This window comes from Salpingoeca rosetta (genome assembly GCF_000188695.1).
Source record: "Salpingoeca rosetta unplaced genomic scaffold supercont1.16, whole genome shotgun sequence".
NCBI classification, from domain to species: Eukaryota; class Choanoflagellata; order Craspedida; family Salpingoecidae; genus Salpingoeca; species Salpingoeca rosetta.
Window position 1 is genome coordinate 797344 of NW_004754918.1, and position 22500 is coordinate 819843.

The 22500-nt window shown below is 56.2% G+C and overlaps 6 protein-coding genes across 6 annotated transcripts in view; 2 read left to right on the plus strand and 4 right to left on the minus strand.

The window, feature by feature from the left end:
• Positions 1 to 660: 660 nt before the first annotated feature.
• On the minus strand, positions 661 to 1511 carry PTSG_07146 (uncharacterized protein; the record flags this gene model as incomplete). The annotated part of the gene is made up of 2 exons (XM_004992507.1): positions 661 to 673; positions 712 to 1511. The coding sequence occupies 2 exons, from the start codon at positions 1509 to 1511 to the stop codon at positions 661 to 663; spliced, it is 813 nt and encodes a 270-aa protein (XP_004992564.1).
• Positions 1512 to 3256: 1745 nt separating this feature from the next.
• On the plus strand, positions 3257 to 4793 carry PTSG_07147 (uncharacterized protein; the record flags this gene model as incomplete). The annotated part of the gene is made up of 2 exons (XM_004992508.1): positions 3257 to 4005; positions 4051 to 4793. The coding sequence occupies exons 1-2, from the start codon at positions 3312 to 3314 to the stop codon at positions 4791 to 4793; spliced, it is 1437 nt and encodes a 478-aa protein (XP_004992565.1). The 5' UTR covers positions 3257 to 3311.
• A 214-nt stretch (positions 4794 to 5007) lies between these two features.
• PTSG_07148 (uncharacterized protein) lies at positions 5008 to 7008 on the minus strand. Its single transcript, XM_004992509.1, has 2 exons — positions 6643 to 7008; positions 5008 to 6310 (listed from the first exon to the last, which is right to left on the minus strand). The coding sequence occupies exons 1-2, from the start codon at positions 6937 to 6939 to the stop codon at positions 5351 to 5353; spliced, it is 1257 nt and encodes a 418-aa protein (XP_004992566.1). The 5' UTR covers positions 6940 to 7008; the 3' UTR covers positions 5008 to 5350.
• Positions 7009 to 7157: 149 nt separating this feature from the next.
• Positions 7158 to 10198, minus strand: PTSG_07149 (uncharacterized protein). Its single transcript, XM_004992510.1, has 9 exons — positions 9855 to 10198; positions 9655 to 9730; positions 9212 to 9353; positions 8896 to 8958; positions 8726 to 8775; positions 8490 to 8569; positions 7844 to 8177; positions 7611 to 7688; positions 7158 to 7317 (listed from the first exon to the last, which is right to left on the minus strand). Exons 1-9 carry the CDS (start codon positions 9887 to 9889, stop codon positions 7174 to 7176), a joined length of 1002 nt encoding a protein of 333 aa, XP_004992567.1. The 5' UTR covers positions 9890 to 10198; the 3' UTR covers positions 7158 to 7173.
• Positions 10199 to 11880: 1682 nt separating this feature from the next.
• On the minus strand, positions 11881 to 15320 carry PTSG_07150 (uncharacterized protein; the record flags this gene model as incomplete). The annotated part of the gene is made up of 9 exons (XM_004992511.1): positions 15238 to 15320; positions 14139 to 14530; positions 13739 to 13789; positions 13456 to 13528; positions 12960 to 13019; positions 12691 to 12762; positions 12372 to 12447; positions 12173 to 12220; positions 11881 to 11930 (listed from the first exon to the last, which is right to left on the minus strand). Exons 2-9 carry the CDS (start codon positions 14516 to 14518, stop codon positions 11881 to 11883), a joined length of 810 nt encoding a protein of 269 aa, XP_004992568.1. The 5' UTR covers positions 14519 to 14530; positions 15238 to 15320.
• Positions 15321 to 15842: 522 nt separating this feature from the next.
• Positions 15843 to 22500, plus strand: part of PTSG_12537 (uncharacterized protein) — a 7251-nt gene continuing 593 nt past the window's right edge. Inside the window, exons 1-16 of the mRNA XM_004992512.1 lie at positions 15843 to 16437; positions 16819 to 16911; positions 17197 to 17321; positions 17542 to 17707; positions 18041 to 18145; positions 18457 to 18549; positions 18794 to 18959; positions 19143 to 19259; positions 19523 to 19863; positions 20161 to 20685; positions 20978 to 21020; positions 21252 to 21312; positions 21487 to 21541; positions 21689 to 21787; positions 21979 to 22096; positions 22349 to 22500. The exon at positions 22349 to 22500 is cut by the window's right edge and continues 12 nt beyond it. Coding sequence (XP_004992569.1) covers positions 16819 to 16911; positions 17197 to 17321; positions 17542 to 17707; positions 18041 to 18145; positions 18457 to 18549; positions 18794 to 18959; positions 19143 to 19259; positions 19523 to 19863; positions 20161 to 20685; positions 20978 to 21020; positions 21252 to 21312; positions 21487 to 21541; positions 21689 to 21787; positions 21979 to 22096; positions 22349 to 22500 — 2259 coding nt within the window. The 5' untranslated portion in view covers positions 15843 to 16437. The remainder of the gene's footprint in view (positions 16438 to 16818; positions 16912 to 17196; positions 17322 to 17541; positions 17708 to 18040; positions 18146 to 18456; positions 18550 to 18793; positions 18960 to 19142; positions 19260 to 19522; positions 19864 to 20160; positions 20686 to 20977; positions 21021 to 21251; positions 21313 to 21486; positions 21542 to 21688; positions 21788 to 21978; positions 22097 to 22348) is intronic.

Here is a 22500-nt window from a genome sequence, read left to right on the forward strand (position 1 = left end):
CACATAAAAAAAAAAAAGAAAAAAATTATAAATAAAATAAAACTAAGTAATAGTCTTTCCTTCTGCACGTCTGCATCATACTTTTTTACACCCGACACACACACACACACACACACACACACACACACACACACACACACACACACACACACACACACACACACACACACACACGCCAGCCACACCAGCAGTCAGCGGCCATTACAGCAACACAGGGAAGAAGGAGAAACAAGCGTGCAAAGAAACGGAAGGGCGCACGAAACGAATGCCACAGGGCCAAGCCCTAGCTATCTACGTGGAGATAACAACAAGGAAAGAAATTCAACTACACACAACACATACACACACCAGCCCACAACTGGCTGGGTGGTGCCAGTTGAATTTAGGGGCTGAAACCATTGCTAAACACAGTGTGGAATGATGTGACAGCGTCCACACCAACCACCACCTCTTATCACCATCAACACCACTCATCATCAACACAACTCACAAATGACGCTCTACAGCTCCACGTCTGCTTGTGCATTGGGCGCTGCTGGTGCAGCTGCTGCTGGCATGGGCTGTTTGGTCGTTGTCCGGTTGGTTGTGGTGGTGGTTGTTGTTGTTGTTGTTGTTGTTGTTGTTGTTGTTGGTTTGAGTTCACGCCACGGCAGCATGCAGTTAAACGCGCGGGCTGTCGGGTCGCATGCGACGGCGTGTGAGGGGCAGTACATGGCCATGTGGTGGAACACGTCCACACGCGGCTTCCACAGCAGGTGCTCGGGCAGATATGGCCCGGCTTCGTTGTGGCGCAAGCTCTGGTTGGGCGGATGGATGGCGAGCAGAGGATACGTTGCGTACACCTTGCCGCTGGCGTAGAAGAAGCCGTCAAACGTGCCGCTCGGGACAATGCCACAGCCCCACAGCACAGAGGAAATGTGCTCCATCATGGGCCGGGACAGGCAGTATGCAACCGCGCCAAAGCCACGCACGTGCACAAAGTCGCGAATGAGGCGACCGTCGCCCGTGTGGTTGTACGCGAGCTGGAAGCGAAAGAAGTTGCCCGTGAGCATCAGCGCGTCCCACTCTGGGTCGTGCAGCTGCAGCCGGCGCAGGGCCTGTGTCAGGTGCTGTGGGATCAGACGCATCCGCTGTGCCTCGCTGAGATGAGCGTGCTCCTGGTACGCCTGTGCCTCGTGCTGGTTGATCCAGTTTGGGTCTGGGCCCGCAGCATGACCTGCAGAGGCCTTTGACTTCGAGCCTCCTTCCCCTCCACCCCTTCCTCCTCCTCCTCCCTGGCCCTTGCTTGGGGCGCTTCCTTCGCTGGTCGCCTCGTCTGCCTCTGGTGGTGCACGGAACGGCTCGAAGAGAAAGTCGTCTTCAAAGAAGCATGCAACGGACATGTCTTGCTGCAGTGCGGTGCGGATGGCGTGTTGCTGCGCGGCGTAGACCCCCGCGTGTGCGCTGGTGGTGTTGGGAAAGATCTGGCCTTCAACAACGGTGAGGTGGTCCCACAGCCCCTGCGATGACATTTGCTTCCGGAGGCTGTCGTAGCGAGCCTGGGAGTGCGGCGCATTTGGAACATGAAAGGAGAACACGCCATCGACCGCGCCCCACGGGTGCTCCTTGGGTATCCGCTTGCCCTTTTTCAAAAGGGTGAAGTTGTGTATTGCGGGCAGGTCGACCGGGACACATGGCGGCTTTGTTGTTGTGGAGGTTGTTGTCGTTGTCGTCGTGGTCGTGGTCGTGGTCGTGGTCGTGGTAGGAAACAGCGTACGCTTCAGCCACCCTCTCCTCTTCCTGCCTGTCCTCTGTCTCAAATCACCATCAACGCTGGTGGGGGTTGGCGACGGTGCAAGCAGCGACATCACAAGAAGGATGCTCAGGGCGACCACTGCAATCCACACAAGCCGGTGTCTGTGGCAGCACCATCGTCGCAGGCGGTGACGGATCATGACCCACCTCGAACAACCGCTGTGGTAGTGCTGCTGTTGTTGTTTGTTGTGGTGGTGTTGGTGTGGTGTGTCGTCACCACCGCCGTCGCTCGCTTCTTGATCGCGTTGCAGGGTGCCGTTTGTATTGTTGGTGTAGGTTGAGTAGAGCGAGCGGGGGAAAGAGGCAGTGGTGGTGAGAGGGTTGTCTACTGTTTGTTTGTTGTGGTGGTGTTCGTAGGGTTTGTGTGTGGTGTGTTTGCTTCGCGTCCGCAACCGAAGTGCGTCACATCAGCGATGATGGCCGTTCGTTCGTTTGTGGTGGTTGTGGAGATGGTTGAGCTGAGGAGAATTGGTGTACATCTTCGTCAAAAATCCAGAGGTCGCAAAAAGCAAAGCAGGGTCACGACGATGGCGCCCTGCTGCTGGCTTTGCTTGCTCCTTGGCTTTGCTTGCACTCTTGCTTCATGGGTGCTGGGTGGCTCACATGCCGCACTGTTCTCGTTCTCATGCACACCAAACCTTCCTTACCTTCTTCAGCACCATGACATGTCTGAGTCCTGTGTGAAGGAGGCGGTGTCGTGCCTTTGAACACGAGCGACAAGCTTGCCTGCTGCTTGTGTTGCGTTGCCCAAAGCACGCAATTTTCACACTTGGCGCTGACAGCGGCAAGAGGACGGTTTTTCGCTCTGTGACGTCATGTCATGTCGTGTCATCCATAAGATCCATAATTGTACACAGGTGTGTCGTGTCAGCAGCACGTCAACATCACACATTATGGATGCTTGCGCTTGCGAGCAAGTGCCAGAAGGCCGCAGAAGCACCACCCGCGAGGAAAAGGAAAAAAGGAAAAACGCAGTGACATGATGTGACACTGCAGCAAGGCTGATCTCTGCGGCTGACGACGCTGGCTGCGGTCGTCCCAACCACCGATCAGTCGACCAATCGATCGATCACTGTTGGTTCGTTCGTGGCACGAACATCCTGGCCGTTCCTCACGGCGTTCGGCCACTACATTGCCCTGTCACCGCCAACACTGCAGCAACTGCAAGTATGACGCTATGCGAACGCACCTGCGAACGCACACACGCACACACGCACACACGCACACACAGAGGCACACGAATGTGTTCGCGACACGGCAGTTTTGTGGACACGGCGCTCGCTCCCATCAGTGGCGAGATCCGGTGCTGCAGCTTCATTTTTTTCTTTTCGCTCATCGCACCAGACCGAGGACACAACACAAGGAACCAACTCAGGCAAAACAGCAACCAGCAACAACGCCGACACAAGTTCAGCATCAGCCTCGGCACCAAGACCCCAAAAGAGCACCACAGCTAGCGGCACCACCTTCGACGTTGCGCGCACAGAAACAAGCAGCAAAAGAGCAAGCAAGCAACCATGGACGGACAAGACCAGCACTCTCCTTCTTCTTCCTCGGCCGCTTTCACGGCCAACATCCTCCCTGCGATGCCATCAACCGTGAAGGTGTATGTCGGGGACGAGGTGCGGCGCTGGCCGTGGATGCAGCAGATGTTTGACACGGCATTCCTGCGCTACCGCATCGAGGAGAGCTTCGAGGCCGCGCTCGGCGGCAAGGAGTGGCAGCTCAAGTGGAAGGACGAGGACGACGACATGATCACCATCGGCGATGCCGAGGACCTCCTCGTGGCTGTGCAGAGCGCACAGGACGACACGCTCCGCCTCTTTGTCACCACCACCACCACCACCAAGCAGCAGCAGCAGCAGCAGCAGCAGCAACAGCAGCCAGAGCGGTCGTGTGGGGGCCGCAAGTCCCGCGGCTGCCCGTTTGCAGCCACCCAGCGCGCTTCCCGCTGCTGCCCTCCGCCTCGTCCTCCTCATGGCAAGAATGGCAGCAGTGCCAACGCCAACGCCGACCACCCACTCGCGCCATGGCTGGAAGGCCTGCAGGCCTTTGTCAAGGACACGCTTGGGGTTGATGGCGTTGATGTTGACGTCCTCGTGGAGCACCCGCTCCTGCAGCAGTTTGTGCGCGCTGGCAAGGAGCAGTGCAAGGCAGGCCAAGATGGCTCGCCCTTCCCGTTTGCCTTCCCTTTTCCCTTCTGCGCGCCTGGTGGCCCGCCATGCGCTCCCCCTTCGTGTGCGCCCTGGGCGGCAGGCTTTGGCGGCGCCACCAAGTGCTGCCCTCGCCAGCGCTGCACGCCGACAACAACGACGACAGCACCAGAAAGCACGACGACAGCAACAGCAGCGACGACACCAGCAACAGCCACTTCTGCTCCCACCACGGAGCGGGCTTCGAATGTGCCTGCAAGCAACCCGAAAACACCCACAAGCGCCACCAACAGCAGCGAGCAAGAGGAGCGCCATGAGCAGGCTGCGCCAGAGGAGCGCGCTGCCACCGCCACCGCCGCCACTGCGGGTACTGCCACGCGGAAGCGCGGCGATGCGCCCCTGATCCAGGATGTGCGCAATGGCCAGTACCCGCCTGACAGCGATGACGATGACGACGATGGCGATGACGCTGGCGAAGCAGATGGCCGTGGTGACGCGGTTGCTGGTGCTCGTGCTTCTGTGCCTCACGCCACCACGCACCACGCCTGCGCCGCTTCCCACAGCCAGGGTCAGGGCCGGTATGAGCGGTTCCGCAGGCAGCGCCAGCAAGGTGACAATGGCCAGCGTGACGGTGCAACGCGTGCAGCGCCAACAACGCCAGCGCAGACGGATGCCTCTGCAACGGATGCACGCGAAGCCAGCCAGCCGTTTGGGCCGTACACGGACCAGGTGTTTCAGCTGCTGAAGATGGGGTTCAACGCCAACCCGCACCTCCTCCACGCCATGCTCAAGCGCCACGATGGTTCTCTCAACGCCGTCATCTCCGAGATTCTCGCCACACCGTGAACAGAGGACATGGTGTGTGATTGTGATTGTGTGAATGCGTGTGTGTGAATGCGTGAATGTGTGTGAATGCGTGATGTGAATGTGTGTGAATGCGTGATGTGAATGCGTGATGTGAATGTGTGTGTGTGTGTGTGTGTGAGAGAGTTGACACCCTGTTGACGTTGTTGTGGTGTTGTTTCCATGTTTTTGCCACATACGATGCCACACGGTGGCTGGCCTGTGTTCATCTTAATGACCCGCGTGCGTGCGGTTGCGGGATGCTTCAATGTCAAGTGAAATGCTTTCTCTTGAGTGTTTGATGTGGGTTCTGTTTTGTCGCCTACGGGCGTGTGTACGTGGCCTTGTGTGCACCTGTCGTTTCAATGTGTGGACATCTTGTGTCTTGTGTGATGTGCCTACACGGTTTGCCGGCAACACCATCGGCAACAACAAGCCGAGGCAATGACGAGGCAATAAACCACAACAACTGGCATATGCGTCGCGAGACAAGAAACAAGAGCAACTGAAATGCTACACACACACACACACACACATACACACACACACACACACACAAATCAAGTGGCGCTGGAGATGGTGGCCACAACTCTCGCCCGAGCTTGTCTCTGTCGCATGACACTTGGCCCGCTTGCTGTTGGCTGCTGCCGTTGGTCTGCTGCACCCACGGCCTTTGCTCCTTCACTAGCATGTTGTCGAACCCTCTCCTCTTGCCCACCTTCATCATCTCCCTTCTTGATGCCCTTGTTCCTTACACCGCTGCCGTTGTCGTTGTCGTTCTCTCTGGTGTGCTTCCGCTCCCTCTTCATCTTCTTCTTCCTCCTCTCAGCCCTGTGTGTGCTGTTGTGGTAGGGCGGCTCAGTGCGTGACGCTGCTGCCTTGGAGCTGGTGGATGATTGCGCAGTTTCGGTGACCAGGTGGAGCTGGCTGTGCGGGAGTGGTGTGCGGAAGGGCCCGTCGTAGTGGCTGGTCCAGCGTGTTGTGCTGGTGAACCCAAACTTGGACTTGAGGTCGGCGACGTTGCTGCGCACGCTCGGACCCGCGTCGACAAAGCGGCAGCCCATCTGTATCCCGCGCTGCACGCTCATGGTGAGCACCGCAAACCACACCATGAGCTGGCTCGCCTCGGTGTCCTGGTAGAACCACATGGCACGGAGCGTGCTGCCCTTCACCACCGTCTGGCACACGGCGATGAGGCGGTTGTCGCTGACCCGCCGCACCTCGTCCACGCTGCCCGCCATCACCGCCATAACCAGGCACCGCCCCCAGCAGGCAAGGGCTGCCCGTACGGCGCCATGGTACCGGCGCTGGTGCTCGTAGATGACCCGGACCAGGGACCAGCTCAGAGCGATGCTGGGCTTGGTGACGATGGTGTACGGTACACGTGCTCGGGCCTTCTGCACCTGCTTCAGCAGTGTTGTGCGTGGCGACCTCGGTAATGCACGCGCCCACTCCGTCCAGTGTTGAAGACGAATGCCTAAGGACGATGACGACGACGTGGTGTCTTCTGAACCTTGCTCCTTATCCAAGTGGATGTGTGTGTGTGTGTGTGCGTGTGTGTGTGTTTGTGTGTGTGTGTGTGTGTGTGTGTGTTTGTGTGTGTGTGTGTGTGTGTGTGTGTGTGTGTGTGTGTGTGTGTGTGTGTGTGTGTTTGTGTGTGTGTGTGTGTGTGTGTGTGTGTGTGCATGCGTGTTAGGGAGGCGTGTGTGTGCGCATACAGGCACGTTTGCGGTTGCATTCGTATGTGTGTGCGTGTGTATGCACAGGCGTCTAACTTTCAAGTACGCACATGAACACACACACACACATGCACAAGCACATGCACGCATACAAGCACGCCGATCAGACTCACTGGCTGGTGCTCCAATGCTGCTCGGTGGCGTGGGACGGCGTCAGCCGTGCGCGCTCGCTCTGTCTCTGTGCTTGTAGTGTGTGCTATGAGGAGTGGGAGCACGCCATGAGGCTTTGCTGCTCTGCTTGCTCTCCTGCGGAGGCCCATTGGCCCCAAGCTGACAGACTCCTTCCACCGCGGCGGCGCGAGCGTCTTGAACAAGAGGGCGGCAATCGTGATGCTCATCACCCCGGCCCCGATCCCAAAGGGTGACAGCACTGCGGCCACCATCAACCACGTCCTGTGGCTGTCCATCATTCAACTTTGCTGTGTTGTTGCTCCTTGTGCGTCTCGCATGTCATGTGTAACTGACGCGTGCAATGTAACTGCTGCGTGTGTCACATCACATCACCTCATTTCACATCACATCATCACGTAACAATCGCAGCGGCTGTGGGCGAAATGATGATGTGACATGTGATCCACATCGTGGCATGTTACACCAGTGAAGCACAGTGAGTGCATACGCTGTCTCGCAACGGAAGCAAACGTTTACTGGGCGGAGGAGGTGGTGGCGGCGGTGGTAGACAGGGACACCAAGGACAGCGTTTGATCGCCCGTGACAATGAAATGTGAATCGTCACGTAACAACTTGATGTCAAACAGGGCATGTTCAAACGGCGCCCGCCCAATCACCTGAAGACGAGTGTACGAGTGTGTGAGTGTGTGTGTGTGAGTGTGAGTGTGTGTGTGTGTGTGTGTGTGTGTGTGTGTGTGTGTGTGTGTGTGTGTGTTGAGAAGAACATGGAGCGAGCATTCAAGTGTGTGTGTGTGTATGTGTGTGTATGTGTGTGTATGTGTTGCAGAGGGGGGTGATGAGATTGAGTGAGCACAATCCACAGACACGCACACAATCCATAGACACGCACACAATCCACAGACAAGCACACACACACAAGCACACACACACACACACAAGCACACCGCACCTTTCCATTTGTTTCCTCGACGACAAGTGTCTGGTTGGGCTGGCTGCCACAGCACACGACGTAACCGTGGTTGCTCGCCTATTCAAAGCGAAGGTAAAGAGAGTGAGACGCTTCGTTCATCCAATCAATCCCCGACGCCACAGCACACACACATACACACACATACACGCACGCACATACACGCACGCGCACACACACACACACAAACACATACACACAGAGCAAGACCGTACTTTGCAGCTGTAGAGGTGTGTCTCCTGGTCGCCAGAGCTTCGCCAGGCCGAGGTGAGGTTGCGAAAGTCCCAGCACTCAAGACCTGTGTGCGGATCGTAGCTGGCCGTGTACAGCTTATCGCCAGAGGCATCAAACGACATGGCGTCGCCGGCGATGTATGGCCCCGAAAGATGGCTCACGGGGTTCTGCTGCCGCGTGTCCCACACCATGACGGTGCGGTCCCAGCCGCCAGACAGCACAATGTTGCGCTCTGTTGGGTGGAACAAGCAGGAGAACACGCGGTTGGTGTGGGAGATGATGCCTTCCTCGCTCATGGCACCAAGCTCGGCCGTCCTGTGTGGGGGAAAGGGGCGCAGGAGGGAAGGACGAGGGTATGGAGAGAGGGGGGTGTATGATTCGCGGGTGAGACAACAACAGCATCATGGAAAACAAACCACATCGCTGCAACACTACACACGCGCGCGCATGACATACACACGCACTCACATACACGACACACACTCGCTCACACACTCACTCACATCCACGACACACACTCGCTCACACTCACACGCACATCCACGACACACACTCGCTCACACTCACACGCACATCCACGACACACTCTCACATCCACAACACACGCGCGCGCGCGCGTGTTCGTACGTCATGCCAAGGGTTTGCTGCGGCTTGAAGGTTTCGAGATCGTAAACGTGAAGGAGGTGATCATAGCCGGACGCAACGATCTGATGTGGATACAGGGGGTTGTGGGCACACATCAATGTCAGGGACATGAGCATGCGCGCACGTGCCATCTTGGCCATTGCTAATGAGGTCGCTGATACTCATTCCACAGCGCACGCATGCGCGCGCTCACGCTTCCAGGTATCCATGCATCGCACCTGTGTCTCGCTGACATCCATGCACGTGAATGCGGGCTCCTTGGACCTGCCTGTGCACGGCATTGAAGCACAAGGGTACCCCACTTTATGGTGAGAACTGCCGGTGCTGTATTCGATGTAGCACAGAGCACACAACCAACGGCGGTGGCAACGGTGCCAAGCATACGAACTTTGAACGGAGTGCAAAATCTGCGCGGAGGATGTGTGCCATGCCCGGATAAACCCAGATGCGTCTGGCGCATGAACACGGTGCGATGCACAAAGTGAGAATCAGTTGCACGGTGGGCACATGGCATGTGTGACAGTGCTTGAGCAACAGCCATACACAAAAACGTGCGCGCACGCACATCCACACGCACACACACACACACACACACGCACACACACACACACACACACGCACACACACACACACAAATACAAATACACAAACACACACGCACACAAACAAACAGGTGCGCAGTGCGCATGCGTGTGTGCACGCACCGGCGCAGATGGCGATGTTGCCGAGGGCATTGTCAGCCGACGGCGGAAGGTATTTGATGTCCATGACTGGCATGGGCAACCCCGTTGAGGGTGCCTCGAGGATGTTTGAGAGGGAGAGCGTGGCATCCTCCAACTTGTACACCTGCATGAGCCCCATGAGGATCAGTGACCGACGGAGGAATGAGTAGGGGGTAGGGCGTAAGAAAGCAAGGTTGTGCGTGTGTGTGTGTGCATGTGTGTGTGTGTGCGTGTGTGTGTGTGTGTGCGTAAGTGCGTGTGTGTGTGTGTGTGTGTGTGTGTGTGTGTGTGTGTGTGTGTGTGCGTGCGTGTGAGGGTGCGTGTGAGAGTGCATGGTGTGAGGATTAAGGATGGGAGTTCAATTTGAAGCGTGTGCTGCAAGAGAACACCAATGAATGACCTTTACTTCCTTTCCTGGCACGTACCGCGACAGTGCCATCCTTGCGACCCACGGAAATCTCCTTCTCGTCTTTCCGAATCGCTGTTGTGAAGCATGGCAACCTACCGACATGCAATGGAATAAGCAGCAATCGCTGTGAGAGAGGTTGCATCGGCAGCTGTGAAGGACCTGAAACATAAACAAGCGACAAACACGTCATGCGTGTCAATCCTTCACTCGACGTACTCGTGATCCAGGGAAGCAACAACCTCAAACTTCATGCTGGCTCCTTGTTGCGTGTGTGTACTGTGTGTACTGTGTGTATTGTGTGTATTGTGTGTACTGTGTGGTCTGTGTGCGTCTGTGTGCGTCCCGTGTGGCAGGTGGTGCGGGTGGAATGAACAGCTCACCTCAACAGCAAACTACAACCCACAAAACAAACAACGACAACAATCAATCAAGATCGAGATCAAGCAACGAAAACGGTTTCACGACTGTGCACGGTTTTGTTTGCACGGACGGTTTGCAAATTGCAGAATGGATTGCACTTGATTGAGAAATGTCCAACTGCTGGCAACCTGCACAGCGGGACAAACATGACCCAATCAGTGGTTGTGTCGACACACACGAACAGCTAGGCGACAACCACACACCACAAACAATCCATTTAAGCTGAGCACAAGGTCCACCTTTGCCGTGTGCTGGTTGTTGTTGTTGTTGTTGTTGTTATTGTGTTGTTGTTCTTGTCGTGCACGATGCGTGGGTGAGCTGCACTACCCACAGAAATCCCTTTCCCTCCACAAGCCACCGCACCAGCAGGTCAGACCAAGAAGAAGACCACGCACCTATGCACAACGACAACGCGAGAACGCTCATCAGCTCGCTCGCCAGGCACATGCGCACTTTGCGCGTGAGCCAGAATTGCCCGAACAATTAGAAACCCTCCTGCAATACATCAAAGAAACTCCACGTAAAATTTGCCGAATGTGGTTGCCAATTTTCGGCGGACTTGATTTTCGCGTTTCGCACAAGTCGCAAGGCACACAGCAACAGAAAAAAAGAAGAGGGAGGGGCACGACGAGCAAACAGCGCAAAACAAACGCAAACACAGCAACAACACAAAGCAAGCAAGCAGGCAAGCAACAGCGCAACAAGACGAAGAGAAGCTGAGAAGGGAAAAGGCCACAAGGGAAGAGCAAGGCAACAACGCAGCCACGAAAGGCAGGCAAGAGAGCAAAGCACGAAAGCACACAGGATGAAAAGCCTGCAAGAGCAACAACGCCTGAAGCCACAATACTCCACACAAACCATGAAGACGGGGCCCATGTGCCTTTGCGATCAACTGGAGGAAGCCGCGGTCTTAAATCAAACGCACTGTGCGGTTCTGTACCCTCTGGCTTCTGTACACCACATCCAACCCCCCCCCCTTCCAATTGGCCTGTGTGTCTGTATCTTCCTGCCTGCCACTCTGACTAAACTCAGCTTGGCCCCCACCATCTTCTCCCTAAACCACCGCCGCCTGCACCGTTTCACGTTCCACATCTGTCCGTTTCCCTCCAGATGTCCAGTACCATAAAGTTCTTCATTGCTGTTTAGTTCGTGCAAGCAAACAGGGGAGACTGAGAGAGGTGACTGACATTCACAAACTCGTTGATTAAGGACTTCAGCAGGTGTAAGCCAATAGGACCACACACACACACACACACACACACACACACACACACACACACACACACACACACACACACAAACACAGAAACACACACACACACACACACATATCAAGTGCGCCTGAAGGCCTGAGCAGGAAGAGAACGAAACGCGGTGCACGCAAAATCCACCAGAAGCAACAAGTGTTGCACACGAGTACACCGAGGCTGCACATCAGCAGCCTGGCTGAACACGTGGGCTGGGGATGCTTCTCCATTTCGTGAGCTGCTTCACACAAGGCACAGCCAAGAAACAAACGACACGACACCAAGCAAACAAGGGGGTGCTAATACGAACGAAACTCGTGGTTCAGTCATCAAACTCAAAGTGAAGTGGGCAGGGGGTGGGGACAAATAAGGATTGAAGAAGCAAGATTCATTCACGCTTGTAGGAGGTCAAGAAACACAGCAAACACAACACTGTACACACAAGCAACAACAACAACAACGGAGCAGCTGCGTGCAGGCAAATGAAATAAACAGACACGCAAACGCACAAGCGACGGCGGCAATGCATTAAAGAACGGGGTGCTCCCGCATGCATCAAAACACGGCGTTGGCATTTAGGTTGCGTAGAGCTTGGTCCACTCGCGTGCCTTGCTGTCGTGAACCTCTGCGAGTGTTGCCCATTTGCATGCACAGCGTGTGAGTCACATGAACGTGGGCGCATGATGTCGCACGCGTACACACACACACACACACATACACACGCACGCAGACACATGATGTCATACAACCAGCGGCGTACGCTCACGAACAACAGTTACGCCCACACCAATACAAGACGCAAAGCTCGCAATTGGTCAAGCGTTCACAGCCACAAACATACGCACAAGTCCACTCGCAATCACGTACCTCGCTGGTTGATGTACTCCTGCGCGATTGCTGGCACCAGGGGATCCTCTGTGCACACGCGCACACATAGATGGAGGTGTCAGCTTCTGACATGGCCCAACACAATACATCCATAGACACATGCACCGCAAGACACAAAGAGGCACGCAAGAGGCACACGCATCCCAAGCGCAGGTGTATTCGTTGCCATCATGCGCACCTGGGTTGCAGTCGGCGAGCAAGGAGCACACAGACAGTAGCACCTTGGACAAGGTCAGGGCTGGGCTCCACTGATCCTGTGAAACGTATACACAGCGTCACGGACAGGCGCGTGAGCTACACAGCACAGCGAAAGCGCGTACACTGGTGCACTTGTGTCTGTCTGGGTGCACCAGTGCGTGTGCCTCTGTGGCTGTCTGTGCGTGTGTGGTGCTTGTGTGCATTCGTGTACGTGTGCCTGTGCTTATGCTTGTGTGCATGTGTGAATTTGTTGCGTGTGGGAACAGGTGTTGTTGTGGCAAAACACAAGCCGAGCTGACCTTGAGAATGTCGAGGCAGATGGCGCCGTTGCTGGCAATGTTGCAGTGGTAGATGCGCGTCCTGAAGGTCACCTGCACAAAGAAAGGACCGTACCATCGTAAAGTGAGCCACATGTCCAGCGACAACCAAACATGCGTGACAAGCAAGCAGCGAAAGCCAAATGCCTCGCGCACTTCTACCTCCAACGCCAGCACAAACGCGCACACACGCACACACACGCACACACACACACACACACACACACACACACACACACACACACACGTACCTTGGGCGGGCGGAACGGGTAGTCTTGTGGAAACACAATGTCCAAGTAGAAGATGCCGCCCTACAGATGCAGGACAGACGACAAGAAACACAGTCGCAGCCAGACAGCGAAACGACAACAGCAACAACAACCCCGAAGACGTGTGAGATGAGATGGTGAGTGCGAACGCTAGTGCAGGTGCGGCTAGAGCTTCTCTCTGCTCCTCACAGGCAAAACACCACAGCTCAGTGCCATTGCCTGCAAGCAACCAGCCCCGCACACGCCTCTTCCTCGGCGCAACCTCAGACAGCCGCTCTCAACACAACCATCTCGAGCCTCCCGAGCCCCCACAGGCCCTGAAATGCCTGCAGGCAACCATGTGTTCGCAGTCGTTCAAGCTGCCGTACTTCAACCGACCCACCCAATCCCAGCCCACCCCCCGTTTCGAGTAGGCATTTCTCTCGCCTCTCTGGTTCACGCGCACACGCCACCGTGCTGCCTGCAAGCACTGACTGACCTCATACAGCGATCCCTCAGGGCCCATGATGGTTGACCCCCAGTCGAAGATGTTGGAGCCCTTGGGACTGGCACTGTGCAACACACAACCGCAGACATAGAAAGAAACAGACAAGGAAGAGAGGCAGACACAGGCGGGGCAGACACACGCACACACACACACACACACAGGCAGATGGGCAGACAGACCGGGGTACGACTGTGAGTGAGCGAACCAGGCCACAAGGGCAATCAACGACTCGGACGCTCGCGTACTCGGCAGCGCTCAAGGGCATGACACAAACCTGCAGTTGCGGGGAGGGTCCGACGCCAGCTCCTTCATCTCCTGCTGGATGCTGCCAATTCAATAGCGCACGGCGAAAGCATGGAAGAGCGCGTGGCGGAGGGTGAGACAGCGGCAGGGGGGCGTGCCAGCGAAGAAATACACGCCCAGGGCAGATGCAGAGGGCGGGTGGGCAATGACAGCAGTGGGCAACAGAGGGCAGGTGAAGAGTTGGGGCAGGTGCAAACGGTTAGGCAAGATGAGGCAAGAGCGAGTCGAAGAAGGAAGGCACGCCAGCGAAGAGGGGATTTGTGGAGTGGAACTTGCAGTCGACAGCAAGTGCAATAGCGCCACGGGCACAATGCCCGACCCACGCTCCGTACATCACGCAAACTCAAAACCTCACGTGGCAAAAAACGAACCGTTTCGCAGCGGTACCAAAGCCAGTTCGCCTGCTACCGGCAGACTTTGACTTTGACTTGGATGACTTGGACGACTTGGATGACTTTGACTTGGAGGAGCTCTTGGATGACTTGGAACTCTTGCTGCTGCTGCTGGTGGTGCTGGTGCTGGTGCTGGTGCTAGCGCTGTTGCTAGAGGTGCCGGTGGAGTTGGAGGACTTGCTGGACTTGGAGTGGGAGGACGAGGACGAGGAGGGCGTGGAGGATTTGGAGCGCTTGAGGGGAGGTTGGGACCCTCCTGGCGACTCCGGGTCATCGCTGGAAGAGAGCTCGTCAGCGTCCTTCATCTTGCTCTGGAGAGCGTCGACGTCGTCCTTGGTTCGTCTGGCATTCGCTGTCATGATGGTGGGTTTCTGGAGCGGATACGAGGTTGCAGGTGCAGAGCAGGAGGGAGACACGAGCGTGAGTGAGTCTGACGAGGTTGCGCAAAGACCAGGAGGGCAGGAGAGAAGGAGCACATGGCAGGAGAGGGGGGGGGGGAGGAGAAGACAAACGAGTTGAAAGCAGCCGAGCTCAGGCCTCGGTACTAGCGACAAAAGAGAGACAGGGAGAAAGGGAGACAGGGCAGGGCAAAGTTGTGCCACTAAGAAGCCTTGCAAGCTCAGCAAGTAGCGTACAGCACGTCAAAGCAGCACCACATGCCCACAACAGCGGGCACAGCAGGCCCATGGAGCAGCAAACAAGGCGTAGAAAAGGAACAGGTGCCATGCAGGCTTGCAAGGACAGCGCAAACTCGAGCAACAAAGGAGCAGAGCGGGAGGCAACGACACAGAGTACGAGCAGCCACCAAAGACTCGAAGAAAGAGGAAGACGAGGGTAGAAGGGGGATGGTGAAAGTGGAACGCGGGTCTGAACACGACTAGGCGGTGCTCAGAAGCAGTGCACATCAGCCCTGAGCGAGCAAAACGGGCTTCCCGAGCTTCTAAGGGCTCGTGATCGTGATGGGCAGGGGCGAGTCGAGAAGGAGAAAGGGAGAAGTCCTTCGAGTAGCAGAAACGACAGTTGGAAGTAGGAGTTGATTGGCTCGTTTGACTGATCAGCAAGACCCAGAGACGCGTACCGAGCCAGCAGAGTTGCCGGGGGCTACTCACGCCGTCCAGCGGTGTCGCACAAACGTACCTTGAGCGGGTTTAGGCAACGGGGTTGCAGCTGTCAAGTGGAGCTGTCGAGTAGGATGATGTGGACTTGCTGCAACTTTGACTTCTACTTGGCTGATTGGCTGGGGATTTTGGGCGCTGTTTTCGCTCCCAGTTGCTACTGCCTTGAAAGGCGGACGCGTGTGGAGAAGGAGGCGAAAGCGGGGGGGGAGGGGCGAGGGTTCCGGACGAGTGGCGCTGAGGGGGACGGGGGGTTGAAGAGAGTTGTAGCTGCGGGCAGGGCAGGGTCGAGCAGAGTTGGTTGGCTGGCAGGGGCTGGCAGAGGAAACTTGACTTGCTTGCGGTCGTGCCTTTGGCTTTTTTGGGGAGCTCGTGCCGCGGGTTGTGTTGTTTTCGTGCGTGTGTGTGTGTGCGTGTGCATTGCTTTGTGGGGTGGGGCGGGAAGAGTTGCACTTCGCAGACATATGCTGATCTCCCGGAATTTGTCATATTTTCTGCAGTTTTTACCAGCGGTAGATAGCATGTCCGCATGACGTCGTCCCCAGATTTTTTTTATTGTTATTTGCCCCAGGCAGACACAGCTGACAAGAGCAGAAGAGCAACGCGGGCTGTTTGTGTTTGTATGTGCGGCGGCGGTTGTGTGCATGACGCGAGAGAGAGCGAGAGAGCGCCTTGGCTTCTTTTTGCTTGCTTGCTTGCTTCTTGCTTGCTTGTCCATTCCGTTGCAGGATTTTGACCTTGATTGGGGGTGGTTGAGAGTTGATTTTGTTGTTGTTCGCGGATGTTGTGTTGTTTGCTTGCTGTTGTGTGGTTTTGAGAGAGGCTGCGAACAGAGAGAGAGAGAGAGACACACACACACGCACGCACGCACAAGAAGTGTGGAGGCGCGCAAGAATCAGGGGGACTGTTCTCGACTTTCCTTGAGCCCTTGCTTGGCAGCAGTCTTTGCCTGCTGGCAGCTGCTCGTTGTTGGTTATTGGCGTGCATTGCTCTGGCTGGCTGTGGAACAGACGGGCAGCACAAGCAAGCAAGCACAAAGCACGAAGAAGCAAGCAAGCCCATCTTTCTGTGTGGCGAGCTGGTGGTTGTGCGAAGAGGACCGTGCCACGTGACGCACGGCACCTTTTGTCCCTCATCGTAGCTTGCACCTCAAGTTGAACAAGGCACGTGTGCACGGGTGGGGAGGGGTATGCATTCGTATGTATCTGTGTGTCTGTGTGTGTGTGCGTTGTGTACGCATTTGTGTGCATGTGTATGTGTGTGTTTGAACGTGTATGTGCTGCGCACTCGCATTTCTCTCTCTCTCTCTCTCTCTCTCTCTCTCTCTCTCTCTCTCTCTCTCTCTCTCTCTCTCTCTCTCTCTCTCTCTCTCTCTCTGTGCACATGTGTGTGAGACACTTTGCGGTTGAGGTGCGGTTTGACGCGCGTTGCTGCTGCTGCTACTGCTGCTGCTGCTGCTGCTGCTGCTGCTGTGCCATGTTGTCATCTTACCACCCACCCCGTACACGCTGCCCATACGACCTCGTGCACATCCGTGGTCACAGATGGACTGCAACTGCCTTGTGTTTGATGGCAATGGAGACCTGCAGCGGTTGATCCACGCCTGGCTCGGGGAGAGCGGCGTTCCTCACACCCAGGTTCGTGTGTGTGTGTGTGTGTGCGTGTGTGCGTGTGCGTGTGTGTGCGTTCGTGTGCGTGCATGCGTGCGTGTGCGTGTGTGTGTGTGTGTGTGTGTGTCAATGTGAGCGTGGCCGTGCGTTCGTTGGTCAGAAGGATTTTGTGAACGTGTATGCTGGGTGGGCTGGGGCCGCTGTTCCACAGAACAATGTCCATGCCGTGCTGTGCTGGTGTGCCACAGACGAGGTGTGCGGGTGTGCTGTGCTGTGACTCCTAATTCCACGCTGCCAATCTGTGCATTGCAGGTGCCGGATGCGGAAAAGGCGCTGGCTGCGTGTGGCAATGCCAAGTTTGGGCTCATCCTCATCGATGTTGACACAGCGTGCAACCCACCCGTCTCTGACGGCTTCATTCTTGCCAAAGCCATCAGGTGTGAAGGTGGAGAGAGAGAGAAAAAAAAAGGACGGGGAGGGGGGTTCTAAGAACGGCGAAAGGAGCAAGGAGGGGATGCATGGGCACACACGCCGACCTCTTGTTGCTTTTACAGTTGAATTCTTGCGATTTGCCTCTCTCTCTCTCTCTCTGTAGCTGCTGGTGCCATTCGCATTGCATTGGCACCTCACAAACAACAACCACACGCACGTGCGCAGAACGACGGGTGCAAACGCAGACACGGCGCTGATTGCCATGACCGGATCAGAGGCGGCGGTATCGCTGCCGTGCAAAGAAGCAGGCTTCAGTGCCATCCTGCCAAAGCCATTCACAAAGACTACCCTGCTCGACTGCATCCGCACATGGGGCAACCAGCGCGTTCAGGTGCGGGGGTGGGGGGGTTTTGTGTATGTGTGTGTGTGTGTGTGTGTGTGTGAATGTGTGTGAATGTGTGTGGTTGTGTGGCTGCGTGTGTGTGGTTGTGTGGTTGTGTGGTTGCGTGAGGCGGGATACACACACTCTCTCTCCCCCTGAGCTGTACATGTCTATGTGCGCTGTCTTTCTCTTTTTCTTTCCCCATCACCCCTCCGCCTTTGTTGTTAATGGCTGAAGGAGACACAGCACTCACGTCAGCACGTGTTCCCTGCCCACACGCCACGCCCGTCAATGCCCGTCAATGCGCGTCCTTGTGCGTCCTTGTGCGTCGTCATGGCGCAGCAGCAGGAGCAGCAGCCACCGCCGCAGATTGACTTTGATGCGCTCGACTTCTCCGGCATTGGCGATCTCAACATGGATGTCCTCGACCTCGACATTGAAGTCCCCGTACGTCATGCACACACACACACACATACACACATACACACATGCACATTCGCAGAAAGTGTGGGCTGTTAGTTTGCGTTGGTTGGCTGTGGTTGAGTGCTGTAGTCTTGTGTGCTTGTACAGTTAGGATAGCTGGTCGTCCCTCTGTGTGTGTGTGTATGTGTATGTGTGTACGTGTGTGTATGTGTATGTGTGTATGTGTAAGCTTTGTTTTTTCGTGTCGCCGATCCCATCTCCTTCTCACTGCTGCATCTTTACTCCAACTCGCATGCCCTTGCCCCACCCCTCGATCTCGTCGTGCGCGAGTGCAGAAAGCGGCGCGCGTGCTTGTGGTCGAGGACGATCGCCTCACACAGCGCGTCATCTGTACCCTCCTCCGCGAACTCACCACCGAAATCGCCCAGGTGTGTGTGTGTGTGTGTGTGTGTGTGTGTGTGTGTGTGTGTGTGTGTGTGTGTGTGGAGACAAGGCATGATATGCAAGCAACAATGACCTTGTGGCGCGCCACAGCCGATGATATCAGCGTTGTAATGTGCCCGAAAGCTCACACCCTCTCGCCCACATCGCTTTGCGCCGTTTCGTATGCCGCACGCGCCCTTCCATCACCTCCCCCCTCCCCCTTTTGATGGACCGCTCTGTGGTGTGCAGGCGTTTGACGGCGAGTCGGCGCTGCAGCTGTGCAGACAGCAGCACTTTGACATCATCTACATGGACATCCACCTCCCTGGTCTCTCCGGAGTGCAGGCCACGCAGCAGATTCGATCAGACAGCCAGCTCAACGCTTACACCCCGATTATCGCTTTCACAGCATCAGGTACACGCTGCGGGGTGCTGTGTGGCCGTGTAGCGTGTGCTGTGGTGCACGGGACCGAAATTCCAGCAGCATGGGAAGTATGACGCACGTTAAAGCCCTTCACTTTGCTGTCAAAGCCCACTCCTTTCTCACATCGCACCAAAACCCTGTCTTTCTTCTTCCATGTGTGTGTGTGTTCTTCAGGCACGACGAGCGACTACCAGGCGCACGGCATGAATGACATGCTGCAAAAGCCCTTCACAACACAGGCGCTCAAGGAACAGTTTGACAAGTGGACACCATTTGCCCAGTTCCTCAACGGTGTGTTGTATGCGTGTGTACATGTGCTTCTGTGTTGCGTTGCGTTGTGTTGTGTCGTGTTATATTTTCAGAGCCCCATATTCCACACACCCTCCTCCACCGCCTTTGTCCCATACATCACTAACACACACACACATGCACGCGCGCGCGCGCACACACACACACACACACACACACACACACACACACACACACACACACACACACACACACACACACACACACACACACACACACACGGTATCACATGGACTGTGTTACAGCTGATGCACAGGCGCTGATGGGCAACATGCCTGATACGAGCTTCACCTCCGTCAACTCGTCGTCCTCCATGACTGATGTGAACACGTCCACTGGCCCCTTCACCACATTCTCGCCATCAGAACGCGCTGCGCCGCGCCACAGCTCCCCGCTTGCATCAAACAGCCTCCCCAACACCAACCCGGAGTCGCCCGTGTCGCCTACAAGTGCGATGCTGCCGTCATCGTCGTCGTCGTCGGCAATGCATCGGCGCCAGGCGTCACACGGCTCTCTGAACCACTCGAGCTCCCTCTTCTCGGAACCAGAGTCCCTCGTGCGCTACTGTCTCACCTCCGGCGGACAGGTCCGCACACGCATGCCGTGGTCGTTTCTGTTGAAGTCGTTGTCATTGACGTTGGTGTGTGTGTGAGGGTGTATGTGTTTGTGTGTGAGGGTGTGTGTGTGTGTGTGAAGGTGTGCGTATGTGGGTGAGGGTGTATGTGTTTGTGAGGGTGTGTGTGTGTGCCGTTTCAGTGGCCATATTGTGTGTGTGTGTGTGTGTGTGTGTGACTGTCTGTAGCGTATCTAAACCCAGCTGCTTGTCCCTGCGTCATTGTTGTTAGCGCAGCTTCACGCTACCTCATCCCACACCTCCTTACAGCGTGCCCGGAGCGGCAGTGTGCCCGATGCGTCCCTGTCGATGCACCAGCAGTCCACCCCGCTCTCGCGTGGGCAGGCGTTCTCCCCTCCAGGCTTCACCCAACAGCAGCCACAACAGCAGACACAACAACAACAGCAGACACAACAACAACGACTGCAAAGGCAGCAGAGCTTTTCTCCGACTTTCTCGCCCACAGGATCCGGGCAGTTCTCCCTTCCACAACAGCAACAAAAACAGCAGCAGCCACAGCAGCAGCCACAGCAGCAGCCACAGCAGCAGCAGCAGAGTGTGATGCAGCAGGCACGTCAGCCAGCAAGCCCTTCACAGTTCCAGCCTGCGTCCCCAACACAGTACCAGTTCTTGCAACAGCTGCAGCAACAACAACAGCAGCACCAGCAACAGCATCAGCAGCAACCACAGCCCCAACACCAACACCACCAGCAGCAGCAGCAGCAAGGGGGACAACAATCGTTTGTTTGGCCCCTGCCGACCGGCCAGGTCAACACGAACATCTTCACGCAGAAGGTGCGTATCGTCGTTGGTACGACGCATGGAGGAGAGCAAGCAGTGTGGTGATTTGCAACGCGTGCCTTCGTGTGTTTGTGTGCCTGTACTTTTTTTTCGTATATGGGTGTATTTGTTCCTGCATGGGTGCGTGTGCGTGTTCCTGCATGGGTGCGTGTTCGTGCATTGGTGCGTGTGCGTGTGCGTGTGCGTGTGCGTGTGCGTGCAAGGAGGTGTGCATTTTTCCCGCTGTTGCAGCCGGACCTCACATCCTGCACACCCTCTTTCTTGCTCGCCGTGTTCGATGCATCAGACAACGCTGCCTCAGCCACAGGCATCCGTTTCGCAACTCAAAGGTGAGCAGGCGATGTTGTGTGTGTGTGTGTGTGTGTGTGTGTGTGTGTGCATTGCGTGTGTGCGTGTGAGGTGTGCGTGCATTGCGTGTGCGTGTGGGTGCGTGCATTGTGCAGTGGCTCCATTGCCTTCTTCAACATGTTCTGCTTCAGCGCATACAGACTTACACACGTGTGTGTGTGTGTGTGTGTGTGTGTGTGTGTGTGTGTGTGTGTGTGGCGTTTGTGTGTCAGGGAGGGGACGGAAGAAAGCAAAACCAGCGCTTGGTCACACAGAGAAGGAAAAGCTCAGAAGGTCGGTGGTGGTGGTGGCGGTGGCGTGTTTCGTGTGTCGTGTGAAACGTGTTGTGGTCGCTGGTCTCGAGTGCACGTGTATGCGTGCGTGCGTGCCGTGTTGTGTTGCATTGCGGCTCAGCAAGCAAGTTCGCAGCACTCACTGGCTGGCTTTGGTGCTTGGTTTGGGTGACAGGGCGAACATTGTGGCAAGCTGCAACAACTTTCGTCTTCTCGTACCGACAGTCAAGGTGGGGACCGGCACATTGTCGATTCTCTGCCAGTGATACACATGTCAGCGAGCTTGCTGATGGTTGCCAGCGCGCCACACTCTCACCACTACCCCTCAACACGCTGCGCTCTGCGTTGTGTTGTGCCGTGCTGTGTTGTGTATGCAGGAGGCGGACAAAGCAACGGTGTTCCGGACTGCTGTTGAGTATTTGACGTTTGTGAAGTCGCGCATTCCTGCAGACTCGCTCGCTCAGCTCGATCAAGAGGTACAAGGCAGCGTGGCATTCAAGTGCTGCTGTGCTGTATTTCATGCACGCACGCACAAACACAACTCCACGTTCACACACACACACACACACACACACACACACAACTACACGTTTCGGAAGCAAAGCAAGCAAACACACGTGCGTGCTCACACATAGACATGGTGTGTCATCTCCCTTGGTACGTGCAGTTTGTGGACATGCTGAGTGTTCGACAGCTTGAGACGGAGAGCTCCATGCTCAACATTGACTCGCCAGCCCACTCCCCACAGAGCTCTCCTTTGGACTCCCCACACGACAGCAGGCCAGGTGTCGTGTGTGTGTGTGTGTGTGTGTGTGTGTGTGTGTGTGTGTGTGTGTGTGTGTGTGTGTGTGTGTGTGTGTGTGTGTGTGTGTGTGTGTGTGACTGCGTGCGTGTGTGTGCATACGTGTCCTTTGTCCTTCATTTCCCTTCATTTTCCTCCCCTCTTCCCCTCTTCCACTCTTCCACCCGTCTACCCCCTGCGCCTCTCGTCGTCCCCTCACTCCACCTTCTGCACGCCGCTGCCATCCGTGGAGCAGACAGCCCGCGAATTCCGCGCCGGGACCAATCACCAACGGTGCGGGGCCGCTCGCCCGCCCGCCAGCGCCGCCTAACCGCCGCACTCGTCCACTCGGCCACGCGGTCGTCCCCAACACTCGTTAGAACATACAGCAACCCGACCGTCATGCAG